This window comes from Notechis scutatus, chromosome 1 (genome assembly GCF_049901735.1).
Source record: "Notechis scutatus isolate UNSWTSFEM ecotype Mainland chromosome 1, rNotScu1.2, whole genome shotgun sequence".
NCBI lineage: Eukaryota > Metazoa > Chordata > Lepidosauria > Squamata > Elapidae > Notechis > Notechis scutatus.
In genome coordinates, this window is record NC_142009.1 from 328,449,870 (window position 1) to 328,464,869 (window position 15,000).

The 15,000-nt window shown below is 43.4% G+C and overlaps 1 protein-coding gene across 2 annotated transcripts in view; it reads left to right on the forward strand.

The window, feature by feature from the left end:
- The window catches only part of WDR18 (WD repeat domain 18), a 66,197-nt gene that overhangs the window by 30,381 nt on the left and 20,816 nt on the right, over window positions 1–15,000 (forward strand). For both annotated transcript variants that reach the window (XM_026683143.2, XM_087951421.1), the window contains exons 5-7: window positions 1,869–2,012; window positions 4,395–4,459; window positions 6,887–7,011. In XM_026683143.2, coding sequence (XP_026538928.1) covers window positions 1,869–2,012; window positions 4,395–4,459; window positions 6,887–7,011 — 334 coding nt within the window. The remainder of the gene's footprint in view (window positions 1–1,868; window positions 2,013–4,394; window positions 4,460–6,886; window positions 7,012–15,000) is intronic.

Here is a 15,000-nt window from a genome sequence, read left to right on the forward strand (position 1 = left end):
AGCTTCTTCAGCTGTGACTGGATGGTGGGGAATGGAAGGATTTATACTCCTTGCAGACAGATGGTCGTTTGCATCCTTTTACAGCAGGGGTATCAAACTGGTGCCTTGTAGGCTGGTTGCAGTCACGCACAGGCCACGCCCACCCCAGCTGTGCAAAAGGGGGGAAACATTGCAAAACGTCATGTGACGGCAACATGGTGGGGGAGAAAACCCACCATCCAGTCAGCCTTTTTTCCTCACCATCCAGTCAGAGCTGAAGAAGCTTCTTGGATGAGAAGCGAAAGAAAAACCAGACAGTCCAGTTGCCTCTTGAAAAAAAGCACCTTTGGGACAGTCTACAGCTTTCAACAACTACAATTTTCAAGGGGCAGTAGATCCTCGTTTAACCACAGTAATTGAGATTGGGAACCCTGTCACTAAACAACACAGTTGTAAGGCACAGCTTCATGTGACTGTGGCCAACTTACAGTGGTAGTTCCAGCAATCCCAACTTCCATTCTTAAGAAAATCCCCCCAGCATTTCCTGGAGGTGCGATCACCATTTGCAATCTCCTGTTGGCTTCCCTATTGACTTTGCTTGATTGAAGCTGGCAGCGAAGGTTTTACAAATGACAAATCACATGACAGTGGGACGCTGCAATGTCATAATTTCAAGCCGGATGCCAAGCACCCGACTTGTAATGAGGGACATTGCAAACAGCCGCAACTGTGAGGCTTTGTCATGAATACCCCTGATTTAGAACCATCTCAACTTGGAATGGTCTGTCGAGCCCCGACTTGAGGCTCACCATTTCTGGGGGGGTATTGTGGAGGTGGCGACTCACTGGGGGTGGATCCATGTCCAATGGTGCCGGATGGCCAGGGTGTTCGCCATCGATTGCGGGCAGCGGCGGTGCCACACAGCCGGGGTGATGAGGGGCACAGTGTCCTGCCAACAGTAGCCCTGGTGTCGGACAGACAGCATTGCAGACAGTTTGTGTCAGAGCCTGCGACGCCCAGCTGACAGGCGGTCTTCCACGCGACTCCCAGCTGTCCAGTGGTCCTCCAGAGCAATTTGCATCGGGCGGATCCTGCTGTCAGCCACCGGATGCTAGTTACTGGTGGGGCGTGGCGGCCGGATATACTAGGATGGGGCCTGAACCTTTGAAAAAGCGCTGGGAGGTGGATGCTCCCAGCGCGACTTTGTATAGTTTTCCCAACTCGGCGTGTTCTGAGGCTCAGCCTGTCTGTGAATGAAGCTGGAATTAAAGCTGGGTTCTGCCACTGGGGGCACGTGTTCTGGCTCACTTTCTTTCGCTGTCAGGTCTGGCCCAGTGCAACTGAGACAGTCCCCAAACGAGTGGCCGTTCAACAAGGACTGCCTGTATGCAAAGTAGCCTCAGCCACAAAACTGCCGTTCATATGTGCTTCTTGGTGCTCCTTCAGATATCGCAGGTTTTCTTCCAAGCTTTTATATACCACTGGTAGTAGCTGTGTGCCTCAGCCTGTTTCTAATTGAAACCGTGGCTGTTTCCCTGAGGTTGGGTTACATAAAATTCCATCTGGATTATTAAGGCACAATCGAGGACAAAGAACATCAGAAAGCTCTGTGCTCAACACGTGGGCTTAATCTCAGGGGAAGGGACAGAGCGTGGATCAATGCCAGGTTGGGGAAGATGCATTTATAAGAATTCATCCCCTTTTGTTCTTGCCTCCCTAGTCTTTTTCTATAATCTCTGAAAAGAAGAGTTTTCTCTCTTTATGTAAAAATCCCACTGTACTGCTATTGATATGTAATGCATGTCATATTCATAGACTGGCACCCGGCTTAATTTTGTAGCATTACCACTAAAATCTGGATTTTAATCTGCACCTTTTCCCATTCTCAGTTGTGGGAGATCTCCTCCGGGAACCTTCTCCTCTCTGTCGTCTTCGATGTGAGCATCATGTCAGTGACCCTTGACCTTGCGGAATACCACATGTTCTGCGGCGGGCTGGATGGTTCCATCTTCCAGGTTGATCTCTGCTCCTGGGTAGGTCCCATTGCATGCAGTATCTAGTAAGCATCCCAGGTGCCTTGGGCAGCTCAGTGGGATGGAATCTCAGACCTATTTAGGATCATTATGTTCTATACAAATCTTTTGCACTTCAGGACAGATATTCGGGGGTGGTGGATCTGTTGCTGCGTGGATGCAAAGATATAAAAAAGTAAAATTACCGTATTTGCCGGCGTATAAGACGACTTTTTTGCCCTGAAAAACATGCCTCCAATTGGGGGTCGCTTATATGCCGGGTCGCCTTATATGCCGGCAAATAGTAATTGGGAAACACTGCGGTTGCCCGCGGCTGAGGCACTTTGCGCACTGTGGAAAGATCCGTGAAGCCGGAGGAGCAGCCAGCCTTCTCCCAGCTCCCAAACGAGGCTCGCACCGCCCGAGCTCCGCTGAGGTATCCGGCTGGGGCTGTCAGGAGTTGTTACCGCTGGCGGCGGCTCCGCGTGGCTCCAGTCCCGCGTTGCCTCGGGAAGGGAAAGGCAAAACCAGGAACCGCTGCTGCCATTGCAAAGCGCCGCCGTAGCTCTTCCTTTTTGCCTTTCCCTTCCCGAGGCAACGCGGGACTGGAGCGCGCATGAGCCGCGCCAGCGGTAACAACTCCTGACAGCCCCAGCCGGATACCTCAGCGAGCCCGGGCGGTGCGAGCCTCGCTTTCCTGGGAGCTGGGAGAAGGCTGGCTGCTCTTTCGGCTTCACGGGATCGCTTCCCACGGTGCATAAAAGTGCCTCAAAAAAAAAAAAAAGTGCAAAAGTGGAAGGCGTGCAGAAGAGGGGCGAGTATATAACAAACTATATTTTGAGTGGAAATGTTGGGGGTCGTCTTTATACGCCGGGTCGCCTTATACGCCGGCATATACGGTACATTAACAAATGGCCTTTAGCTTCCAGCAAAAAATGCACATTGGGGAACTAGATTTGTTTAACAATCACTGTGTTTGCTTAACAACCGTGGGGTTCATCTAATGACCATAAAAATGATTATAGCTTTGAATCCGGTCACATGATGCTTTGACCTATGATCACAATGACTTAGGACTGTAATTTCAGGCTCATTTACGATCGTAAGTCAAGGTCTACTTGTGCTTGAGGTGAGGTCTTCCATGATTTATACCTTTGCCAGGTTTCGAGCATTTAAAAAATATTTTAAAATATGAATGATTTCTGAGGTCCTGAGGCAAAATATTTTAAAATATGAATGGTTTCTAAGGTCCTGAGGCAACCTTACAAACATTCTCCTACATCTGGGTGCTCATGAATAAGCACATTGGCAGTTACTGATTTACACAGCAGTGCACAAAAGCTTTTCATGATAATACAAGCTGTGGTGGTTGGAATGCAGTATTGCAGGCTAACTCTGCCCACTGCCGGGTGTTCGATCCTGAACGGATCAGAGTTGAGTCGGCTTTCCATTCTTCCGAGGTCGATAAAATGAAGACCCAGATTGTTGGGGACAATATGCTGACTCTGTAAACTGCTTAGAGCAGGCTGTAGAGACCTATGAAGAGGTGTATAAATCTAAGTACTATTGCTATTGCTATAAAAAAAACCCAATAAGGTCCTTCCTTACACTGCGAATAAAATAATGCCACATTTTGTGGGTCTGCTGAATCAGTTAAGTCAGGAATGAAAAATCAGATCTGTATGGTCCATGTTTTATTCCCATTAGTTATTGTTAATGTGGCCACCCAGCTGAAGCCATGGGGCTCTAAGCAGCCCACAAAAGAAAAGGAGAAAGAAAGCCACAATTAACCAATACAATATACCTCATTAAAATGTGACTGGAGTGTAGTAGCACTGTTGTCTTTTGGACTTTGGGTTCCTGCAGATCGGCTCAACAGCACAAGTCACCCCAAATCCCGCTTTCTCCTAATTGGGTTAAGGAACAAACCACCTCCTCGTTTTGTCTTGTTTCTGATGGCCATTGCTTCTTCCATAGCCTGCTACTTTTTGTTTACCAGAGACTACCTTAATTCTGTCTTGACAGAACACTTTCCTTCTCCTTACCTGGGCGGAATATAAATTGATTTTCAGGGAGGAAAGCAATCTTGGTGGGCAGCCTTAAGGTTACAGTACCTCAAATGCCAAGGACCTGGGTGTGAATTTCAACAGCAAATCTGTTTCCTTCCATCAACCGTAGTTCCTTTTAGTAACCATAGTTCAGTGGAAGATCCGGAGTACCTCCAGTTTAAAAGCATTAGATAACAAATAAACGGAAGGTCTCTCCACCAAACTACTACTGCCCCTGAGCAAAATATAAGGAATATAGTAGATTATTAACTTGGAAGGAGCTTCCTCAATCTTTCATTCCTGTTTAATTATCCAGAATGGTGCATTAAAATGTAATTTCCCCCCCTTCTCTCAGCCTGTGCAAAGAGAAAGAGGTTTCCAGTCTGAGCAGGAGAATGGAAAGATCTTCAAAGGACATAGGTGAGCGTCTCATTTTTATGTTCCTTCTTTGAACTGGCACCATTTGAATATTTAGCCTGGGCCAGCACGGCTTCCACTTATGGCTACTACAGGAATGAATGTCTGTCATAATCCCCAAAATAGCAAGATCCCCCCGCAAACAAAAAATAAAAATTATACCGCTGATATTTTTTTCAGATTTTTAAGAATCACAGATGGGTTCTTGAGGTGAATATCCCATAATCTCTCCTTGGGCACATGGCAACCATTGGGTGAGATTGCACAGAGGGTACTACACAGAGGTGGTATTCAGCAGGTTCTGACCAGTTCTGGAGAACCGATAGCTTGAGTATTGAGTAGTTTGGAGAAATTTTGAGTAGTTCAGAGAACTGGCAAATATCACCTCTGACTGGCCCCTCCCCCATCTATTCTCTGCCTCCCGAGTCCCAGCTGATCGGCTGGGTCTTCTTTGTTGCCCTGCACAGGAGAACAGAGCTGGAAAGCAGGTTAGTGGGGTGGGGAGGGAATGGGGATTTTGCAGTAACCTTCCCCTGCCCTGCCCACCAAGCCACACCACGCTCACCAAGCCATGCCCACAGAACCAGCAGGAAAAAAAAAAATTTGAATTCTACCACTGGTGGTACAACTTGAAAAAAAATGGCAATCCTTGGTTCAATCCCAGTTTCTAAATCTCACCAGCATGGGCTGCTGGTCCCTTCTACAGGTAGTCCTCGACTTACAACCATTCATTTAGTGAGTGTTCAGAGTTACTGGATATTCATGAAAAGAATGCTTTCATTCAGGCACTGGAAAAAGTGACATGACCATTTTTTTTTTGATGTGATCAAAATTCAAGTGCTTGGCAACCGGCTCACATTTACAATGGTTGCAATGTCCCAGGATCATGGGATCGATCACCTTTTGCAACCTTCTGACAAGCGAAGTCAGTGGGGAAGCCAGATTCGCTTAACAACCGTTGTTAACTAACTTAACAATTGCAGTGATGCACTTTAACAGCTTAATGGCAAGAAAGGTCATATTTTTTTTTCATTTTTCTCCGAATGCCATCACTCTGCTAAACAAATAATTCCCTCAACACTGTCCAACTATTACTATTAATCCTCCCATCCTTCCTTTTACCCATCTCCTCCCACTTGTGACTTTATGACTGTAATCTTGTTGCTTGTATGCTAACTATTTTCATTGACTGTTTCCTAGTATGCTTTGATTGCTTATTGTACCCTATGACTATTGTTAAGTGTTGTACCTGATGATTTTTGAATCTTTTCTTTTATGTACCCTGAGAGTATTTGCACCAAGACAAATTCCTTGTGTGTCCAATCACACTTGGCCAATAATGAATTCTATTCTATTCTATTCTATTCTATTCTATTCTATTCTATTCTATTCTATTCTATTCTATTCTATTCTATTCTATTCTATTCTATTCTATTCTCTATTCTATTCTGTTCTATTCTATTCTATTCTAAAATGGGCCCAAACCCCACTTAACAATGGCTTAGCGATAGAAATTTTGGGCTCAGTTATGGTCGTAAGTTGAGGACTATCTGTACCTTGATGAGGAATTGGAGCTAATCTCGATTCCATCTTGGTCTGAGAAATAAGAGCAAGGAAAGAAAGAACATATCACGATAGCAGTGACCTTATGGGAGACTCAGACCTTCTGTGAGCAGGTACCTTTGAGTGAGAGTCCCTCTCTGTGGCCAGTACCATCCAATAAGGTTAAGAGGACCTGGGTGAGGAGGGCTAGAATGTGGGAGTATAGACATCTCAAGCACCATTTCAACCACTTTCTTAATAAAAAAAAAATACGGAAATGATACTGATAAATAAACTTCCAATAAAGGAGAATATTTGTAGGATTGAAACGAGGGGTCCTTGATGCTCTCCAGGCTCAGTTATTTTCTTGCAGGTGTTTCATTCCCCAAACTTGGCAACATCATGAGGATGTTACCAAGTTTGGCTAATGAAACATTTGCAAGAAAGCAGGCCAATTCACAGACTACCGAGGACCCTTCAAAATCAAAGTCAGTCATTTTAGACTGGTTTCCTTGTTTAATACCCAAATCAGGACTGGCAACCCAGTCATTAAGCAATGCGGTCGGTAAGCCTCCCGGAGAGTCACTTTGGATAGTGAGGTGGGTGGCATCTAAATTTAGCGTGCTTACAACCTTACTTCAGCTTTCTTTCGCTTTACAGTCCTGCAAAGGTCATAAAGTTACCATTCAGGAAGGAGAGGGGCTCTTCAGAGTGTAATATGATTTTTTGTTTTCAACTTACCGTAGATGTTGAAGAAGTAGGAGAACCGGCAAATCCCTTCTGCCAAGCAAGAGCAGGGACTTCTCGACCCAAATCCTCTCTTGACGGCACCACTTGCGAAAACATTGAAGAACCTCAAGTAAAGCCCCTGTCGTCTTCTTTCCATAGGAATCAGGTGACGTGTCTCTCCGTCTCCACTGATGGAAGCCTTCTGCTCTCTGGCTCGCATGATGAAACCGTTCGGCTGTGGGACATCCAGAGCAAACAATGCCTCCGCACCGTGAATTACAAAGGTCTGTATGTCTCTGGATAGATCAGAGGTCTCCAAATTTGGCAACTTTAAGACTTGTGGACTTCAACTCCCAGAGCTGGCTGAGGGATTCTGGGAGTTGAAGTCGACAAGTCTTAAAGTTGCCAAGTTTGGGGGGCCCTGGTATAGATATTTAACTTACCTGGTGGGAGAAGGAAAACTGCTGGCTCTTAAGGCAAGGTTGGGAAAGAAAAGGAACATTTTAAACCTTGAAGTTCAAAACATGAAGCTTTTTAGCTAAAATACCTCATACTGTCACCCTAATAAGTTGGAACTGAAGGCTGAGTCAACTTTGAGCCTGTGGGATTTGAACTTCCGGCAACCGGCAGTCAGCAGAAGTAGCCTGCAGTACTGCATTCTAACCACTGCGCCACCACAGCTCTATAAAATATTACAAAATAAACATTTCGATGATGATTGCCTAAAAGCAATTGTATCCGGGCAACACACTGTTTGATTGAAATGGTTGTAAGTGTGAAAAATGGGTCATAAGTCACTTTTTTCAGTGATGTTGTAACTTTGAACAGTCACTAAATGAATTATTGTAAGTTGAGGTTGACCAGGGGGTTTATATCAGGGGTTTACAGTTTTCATTGTTTTCAACCCAACATATTTAGAATAGAATAAAAACGTGGAATAGGAATAGAATAAAAAAGTGGAATAGGAATAGAATATTGTCACTTTGACACTTTAAATGTACATTAATCAGCATACATTAAAATGAAATTTCATTGCATTCAGCTGTCATTCATATTTGTCACCTTTCCCTACGATTCTGGCTGATTCTGGCTCTGCTATCCTATCAGGTTCAAAAGAATTTGTACCCGTTGTAAGGCTTAAAAAGCCTTTTGTGTACACCTACATAATTGGTTCTTCTAAAGATAGGTTTGAGAAATTCCGGTTGCATTTGATTGACAATTTTCCTTGGGGAATTTTCTCCACTTCCAGGTGGGTGGGGCTGGGCAGGGATCCAAGTCGCTGTTTTACTTCGCGTCAGAGCTCTTCTGTTGTTGCATAAAACCTTCATCTCAGTGAACTTCCCATGAAAGCAGACTGGGTGTTTTTTTTTCTTTTCTTCAGTTCATTACCATTGCAATATGATTTACAACTCCTCTGTATTTTTGATGTTCAGAACAGCCTAAGCGATGCTTAAAATGTTAAGTTAGCAAAAGGGATATAAAATTTGCATGGCTGAGTCTTAAATATCGTAATGAGACTTGATACCATCAATTCTTCATCATGCTGAATGACTTGGTAGTTCGCTAAACACACAGCGTAAGTCGCGGTACAAGTTCTGTTTGTATAAAAAGGCCATAGCGTACACACTTGAAAGTTGTAAGGCTGCCCACGTAACATTACTTCCAGGGCAGTAATTCTCAATCTTGGCAACTTTTAAGAAGGGTGGATCATAATTACAGGTAGTCCTCGATTTACAACAGTTCATTTAGTGACTGTTCAAAGTTACAATGGCACTGAAAAAAGGGGTTTATGACTGTTTTTGTTTACACTTACGACCATTGCAGCATTCCCCATGGTCACATGATCAAAATTCAGGCACTTGGCAATTGACTCATACTTACGACAGTTGCAGTGTCCCAGAGTTAGGTGATCCCCTTTTGCGACCTTTCTGACAAGCAAAGTCAATGTCAAAGCCAGATTTACTTAACAACCAGGTTACTAAGTCAATAATTGCAGTGATTCATTTAACGACTGTGATAAGAAAGTTCATAAAATGGGGCAAAACCCACTTAACAATGTCTCCCTTACCTACAGAAATGTTTGGCTCAATTTAAATCTTAAGTCTTACGTCAAGGACTATCTGTACTTGAGAACCACTGTTCTAGGATGTAGCTCTGGAATGCTTCCATTGCTAAAGGAGGCAGTTATTAAGAGAGTTGTGTCATAAAAAAATATCAATAGGAAACAGACAGCAACACAAACAAAAATTCTTACTTTAAGATCAGAGGTTTATTGTTTCTAATAATTTGGAACATAAGAAATGAATAGATATAAAAGATACAATAGTAGTAATACACTTACATTAATAAGCCATTGCAATGGGATCCCCTGACCAAGCAGATCCTAAGGACAGCTGAAGCCAAAAAGGGGCCCCGAGCTGATCTCAAGCCCTATCCTTTATGCTTTTCTTCTAACCACATAACCCGCTTCCTTATTTCCTTTCTGACTGACCATCAGTTTCCACGTATACCTGTGTACAACTGAAACTTTCAGCCAACTTGTTACTTTTAGTTCCTCATTTCTCATGGTTTCATTCTTCTGGTTCGTAAGTGGCAATCATTTAGGAAAATTACAGGTACTTCTGTTACTGGATAAGAATGTTGGTTCATGCCTGTTTTATTTAGGCCTGTTACATTTATATAGGCATCATCTACTCTAATATATATATATATTCACAGTTGCATCCAATTTTTGACCTTTTTGTTTGTTTGTTGTTAAACAATTCCCAGCAGTTAAGTGTTGTGTAATTGTTAAGCGAATCTGGCTTTTCCCATTGAGTTTGTCTTTGTCAGAAGCCAGCAAGCAAGGGAGAGATAGTAGAACTGGGCATGGGAGGGAGAGAGAGATCCAGAATGATCTACAACCAATAATACTCTTTGTCCAAATTGAGCATTTGAGATTTTTTTCCCCCCTCCGTATAAAAAAAGGACAAAATTAGTCAATGCGATAAGGGTTTTTATATATCTGCCACGGAGAACATTTTTTCTGATGTGCTGTACTAACTTTAAATTCACCGTTCTTGGATTGAGATGTTCCTAAGGTGGGTTACAAATGAGGGAAGAGGAAGCACATTTATAAAATCACCACAAAAGGAACAGAAACCAGATGCCGAGTTCACAGCAAAGAGGGTACAGGTAGCCCTCGACAAACGACCACAACTGAGCCCAAAACTTCTGTTGTGATTCTCAGCCCGTTTGAGGCCGTTATCTATCTATCTATCTATCTATCTATCTATCTATCTATCTATCTATCTATCTATCTATCTATCTATGGTATTCAGCTTTGTTCAGGTATTTTCCCACATCATTATAGTTGTGCTTTTAAAGTTGTAGCAACGTTTCGGCAGAATCTCATCTGCCATCATCAGGCTTCTGTATTGTGTTCGTCTGTGAGTCAGACTTTCACAGCCGTTTCTGTTTTAAATTTGGGGCTAGCCTACTGCTGTGCCAGAATGGTTTTTTCTTCATCCTGATTGGTTGGGAGTCTTGGTTTATTGGTCTTGGAGTTTGCTGTGTTCTGCTTGATTGGTATTTCTAATATCTTCTGTCTGTTTTGTAGCTTTTTTTGTCTTGATTGGCTGGCAACATTGTGTTTCCTGTATTGGACTACGCACTAAAAGCCTCCAATACAGGAAATAAATATAGATATAGATATAGATATAGATAGATAGATAGATAGATGATAGATAGATAGATAGATAGATAGATAGATAGATAGATAGATAGATAGAGAGGGGGGGGGGGGGGGAGGGAGAGAGAGAGAGAGAATATGTAGCCTCTCTTCCAGCTCAGAGCTGTGTTTATGTTGAGGTGAGGGGAATGTCCTTCAGCTCAGAAACAGATAACAAACTTGGCACGTTATGGAACTTTAGTTCATTTTCCGATTTAAAAAAAAAGATGAAAAGATACACCAGATAGCTGCTGCGGTGATAAAAATTGAATGTGTACTTGTATCCTAGCTTGTCCTGCCAGTGAATTACTTCCTTTCCATTTATTTATTATCTTCACTTTGGCTGGGCCCAGTCTCCTAACAGCTGGTATGGGTCACTTCCTCCCTGACCTTTCATCCGAGTGGGAATCTGCAAACTTGCTGTGAGGTTTCACTCCAGCGCGAAGCGGGTCATGCTCTTCTGAACCAAGCTAGTTAACTGCCTCTTGGGGATTTTTTTTTTTTAAATTTATTTAATGGGGTCAAGGAAGCTTTGCTTTCCCTGGTCCGTAACAAAACTGTTTCCTTGTTGCAGTGTCTTAATTACTTCCCTCCACTCTGTTTGCTGCAGAAGGCTCTTCCGGCTGTCAGTTGCTTGCTATTGTCACTCCCCTTGAGAAGTAACGCTATTAACAATCTTTATCTCCACCTAGCAGAACATGAGATAAGGAGCTGCCAGTGACAGCTCAGGCAATGATATCTCTTTCCTTGGAAATCGCTCCCACCTTGTCCCTCAAAGAACCACTTGGCTGCTTCTGTTTCACAGTCCCAGATGCCTCACAGCCTTTTTCAGCATCAGCTTTGGGTCTTAAGAGGCTGCTGCTCTTGCAGGACAGGAGTCAAAAAAACAAAACAACTCCTCTTAAGCAGGAAGGGAAAAAAGAAGAGAAGACGATCCAGACAGTGCTAATAAGATGCCTCAAAGCTTAGCTGTAAGGCCTGTCATTTTAATACATAACTCTTAGGTCTGATAGTATTTTCTTCCACCAGGCTCCTGACAGATCTATCTTCAAGTTTATTTAATAAGCACAGGCTAGGCTTGAGCATTTGCTTGTAGGGGGAAAAGAAAATACATTTAGATTCATATCAAATCAATTTCTTAAGCTATGATCCTGGATCAGCAGTAGAAACGGCCAAATAAAATCAGACAAAAGGAAAGAGAAAGGATGAGATCTGATGTCAACTATGGCCTCGTTTTAACTGCTTCAACACCCCCCAAAATTGGCTCCCGCATTAAGTGATTTCACTATTTCAGGTGTAAAAACCATCCGTTCTCCCAAGTGTATTTAGTAAAAGAGGAGTTACGAGGTCCTTTTGAAGATCCTTATAAAACTTATGGTAAAATAAAGACATGTTGAATTGATTGGATTTCCCCAGAATCACAAGGGCATAAGCTCTGAGTTTGGGAAGTATTGGCAACTCTGCCAAATAGTAGCGGAGGTGGAAGAATGTTCTGTCTGGTGCTGATAAATCCTTTCCTAAAGCCGGAGGAAATAAGTATGTACAAACACCAGGCAGGTTGTCAGGAGCCTAAGTCTTGCATACATCAGGAGTATTGAAAGAATGAATGAGTTGACTTCAGATTGGTAATTCAGTTATCCGGTCTTTGTATCACTTAACTTTCTGACCTGAACATAATATGAATACAGAATCTGCAGCAAGGGTGGGCAATTGATTTTCCCAAGGAGTCACCTCAGAAACGGGGGCTTTTGTGGAGTGTCCTGCTGCTGCCCCCTTCCCATGCACCTCTGCCCCCCTCCCAAACCAACCGCTAGCCGGACAGGGACAGGAAAAGGACTGGATGTGACCTGCCGGCTGTAAAATGCCTGTGGCCTTAATTTTTGCTCTACAACCACCTTTGTCCATAATGAAAAATAATTGTCAACTAAGACTAGCAGTAGCGAAACTGTAGGATTTCTAATCAGTTGCTATCAATAGTCACCATGCCCTGGGTTCAGTTTAGAGCAAACATTTCTATTTGTTTCTATGGAGTGGTGCAGTGGCCTAGAGCCTCACCTCACAATCAGGAGGCTGTGAGTTTGAACCTGGGTACAGGCAGGTATTTCTCTCTCTGGGCACAATGAGAATATATCTGCTGAACAAAACTCCTCATTGGTGACAGGAAGGGCATCTGGCCACTCTGCTAGCTCCATTCAGTTGCCCAGACTCCACCCCGCCAAAGAGTATGGGATCGTTAAAAGAAGATGGTTTCTATTCATTTCTATTTCCCGCACTGAAACTAAGGCCACGAGAACTTACTGAATTAAAGAGACCTAAAGTTCTGTAAGTTCAAAATGCTCACCAACATAGATACCTATTTGCTGATTTTCTGGAAGGGTCTTGTCTAGGGACAGTTTGGTGTAGTGGTTCGGGTGCTGGCCAAGAAACCAGGAGATGGTGAGTTCTAGTTTTGCCTTAGACATGAAATCTGGCTTTCACTCTCTCTCTCTCAACCCTACCCACTACACAGGGTTGTTACTGTGTGGAAAGGAGGAGGAGGAAGAAGTATTATGTAGATTTGCTGCTCTGAATTACTTACAAAGTAATTCAAGTCAGGATTTTAAACCATCAAATAGAGGCCTAGTGGTGAAATGCAGCATTGCAGGCAAACACTTCCCACAGCCTGAAATTTAATCCTAATGGGGCTGAAGGTTGACTTGGCCTTCCATCCTTCCCAGGTCGGTAAAATGAGGGCCCAGATTCTTGGGGGGCAATATGCAAATAATGCTGACATTGTAAACTGCCCAGAGAGTGCTATAAAGTATTATGGGGCGGTATATAAGCCTAAATGCTATTGCTGTTGCGGTAAAAGCCAAATAAATTATTCTCCCACTTCTCTGCTTCAGTCACTTCCAGGATATAGGTCCTGCAAACTAGAAGGCAGAACAATCTCCCCATAGTCCCCTTACTGAAGTCAATGCTCTGGATTATTCTCTTTCCAAACAGGCAGTTTACTTAAAAATCAGGAGGGGTCCTTGTTGAGGTAATTCCCCGTTAGGAGAATGAGTGCATACAGGGAGACGTATAGAGAGAAGTGTTTGAATAATACACACACAGTACACAGATACACTGTACAGTAAATGTAGGTTTTTACTTCAAGAAAAGTTTAAGCAAAGTCCAAAATAAGCAATCCAAAGTCATTCACAAGTTAAATCAAGTCAGTTTTCAATCCAGGGATAATCCAAATATCAAATTCCAGTGTGAGAAACAGTTCAGTATCAGACTTACATTAAATCCAGTAATATCAGTCAATTAGAAGAAATGGAGCAACGGCAATACTTTCCAACAGAAGGAAACAGAGAGACTTACTCACACTCTCTTCTGAGACTAAGACTAAACAACCCAGGTTTCTGGCTCCATCTTATGGCTGTTTGAGAAACCACACCCAATTGCATGCTCTTGCATTCCCTTAAAGATATAGTACTAAAATGTTTATCCTGGTTTATATATTTCTAACCCAAATACCTGTTAGGTGACTTATATTCCTAACAGTCCTCAGCATTGCATTTTTTTTCAGCTTCTGAAGGTTGCCAGGGCTCCTGCTGAATTATTCATTTTTTATTTATTACACTTAGAAGGCCGCCTAACTCTATAAAGGCACTGGGAGGCATACAGCATTAAAACCTAGTATGAATAGGGAAAGAATGTGTCCAGAAAAAGACATTCAGTGCTACTACAGGTCGAATCCTATAAAGCAGTGGTCCACAACCTTTTTTATGCCGCGGCCCGGTACCGGCATCAGCTGGGCGCCGCCATCTTGTTTTGATGAAAAAGTGCTTCCGGTGAGCTTTTTACCCGGAAAAGCTCACCGGAAGCACTTTTTCATCAAAACAAGATGGCGGTGCCCAGCAAACCAGTGGCCCGGTAGGATTTGTTCCACGGACCGGTACTGGTCCGCGGACCGGTGGTTGGGGACCCCTGCTATAAAGCAGGGGTCCCTGACCCCCCAGTCCGCAGCCCAGTAGCACTCCGTGGCCCTTTGGAAACTGGGCCACACAACAAATAAATGAAAGCTCTATCTGTGCAAGTGATTGGCACACACGAAACCATCCCCACTTCCCCTCCACCACCACCGCAGCCGATCCACGGAGCCAGAAAGGTTAGGGACCACTGCGATAAAGGGCTCAACTCTCACCCTAATATGGTGAGAGCCATATGGAGCTTGGCAAGGTGCCCATGATCCTCAGCTGTTGGAACTACATTTCCTATCTTCCTCAGGCACTGTATTCAAGATCGATGAGAATTATGGTTTGGGGGGTCCAAGGCTGGAATCGAAGGGAATGGAATGAAATAGAATATTAATGAATCGGGTATAGAAAATTTCCAAGGGGGAAAAAAAAAGATTTGTCCACAGACTAACGGAAAAGATAAAAGGTTTTGGAAGAAAAGAGACCTATAGCCAAATTAAATATCCTTATGCTAAACCTACTCAGGTATCTAATGTCACCTTATCCATAGAACTCAGAGCCAGGAAGAGCTGCAATTAGGCATATTATAGTCATAAGTTATTGCTGATTCTTAAAGT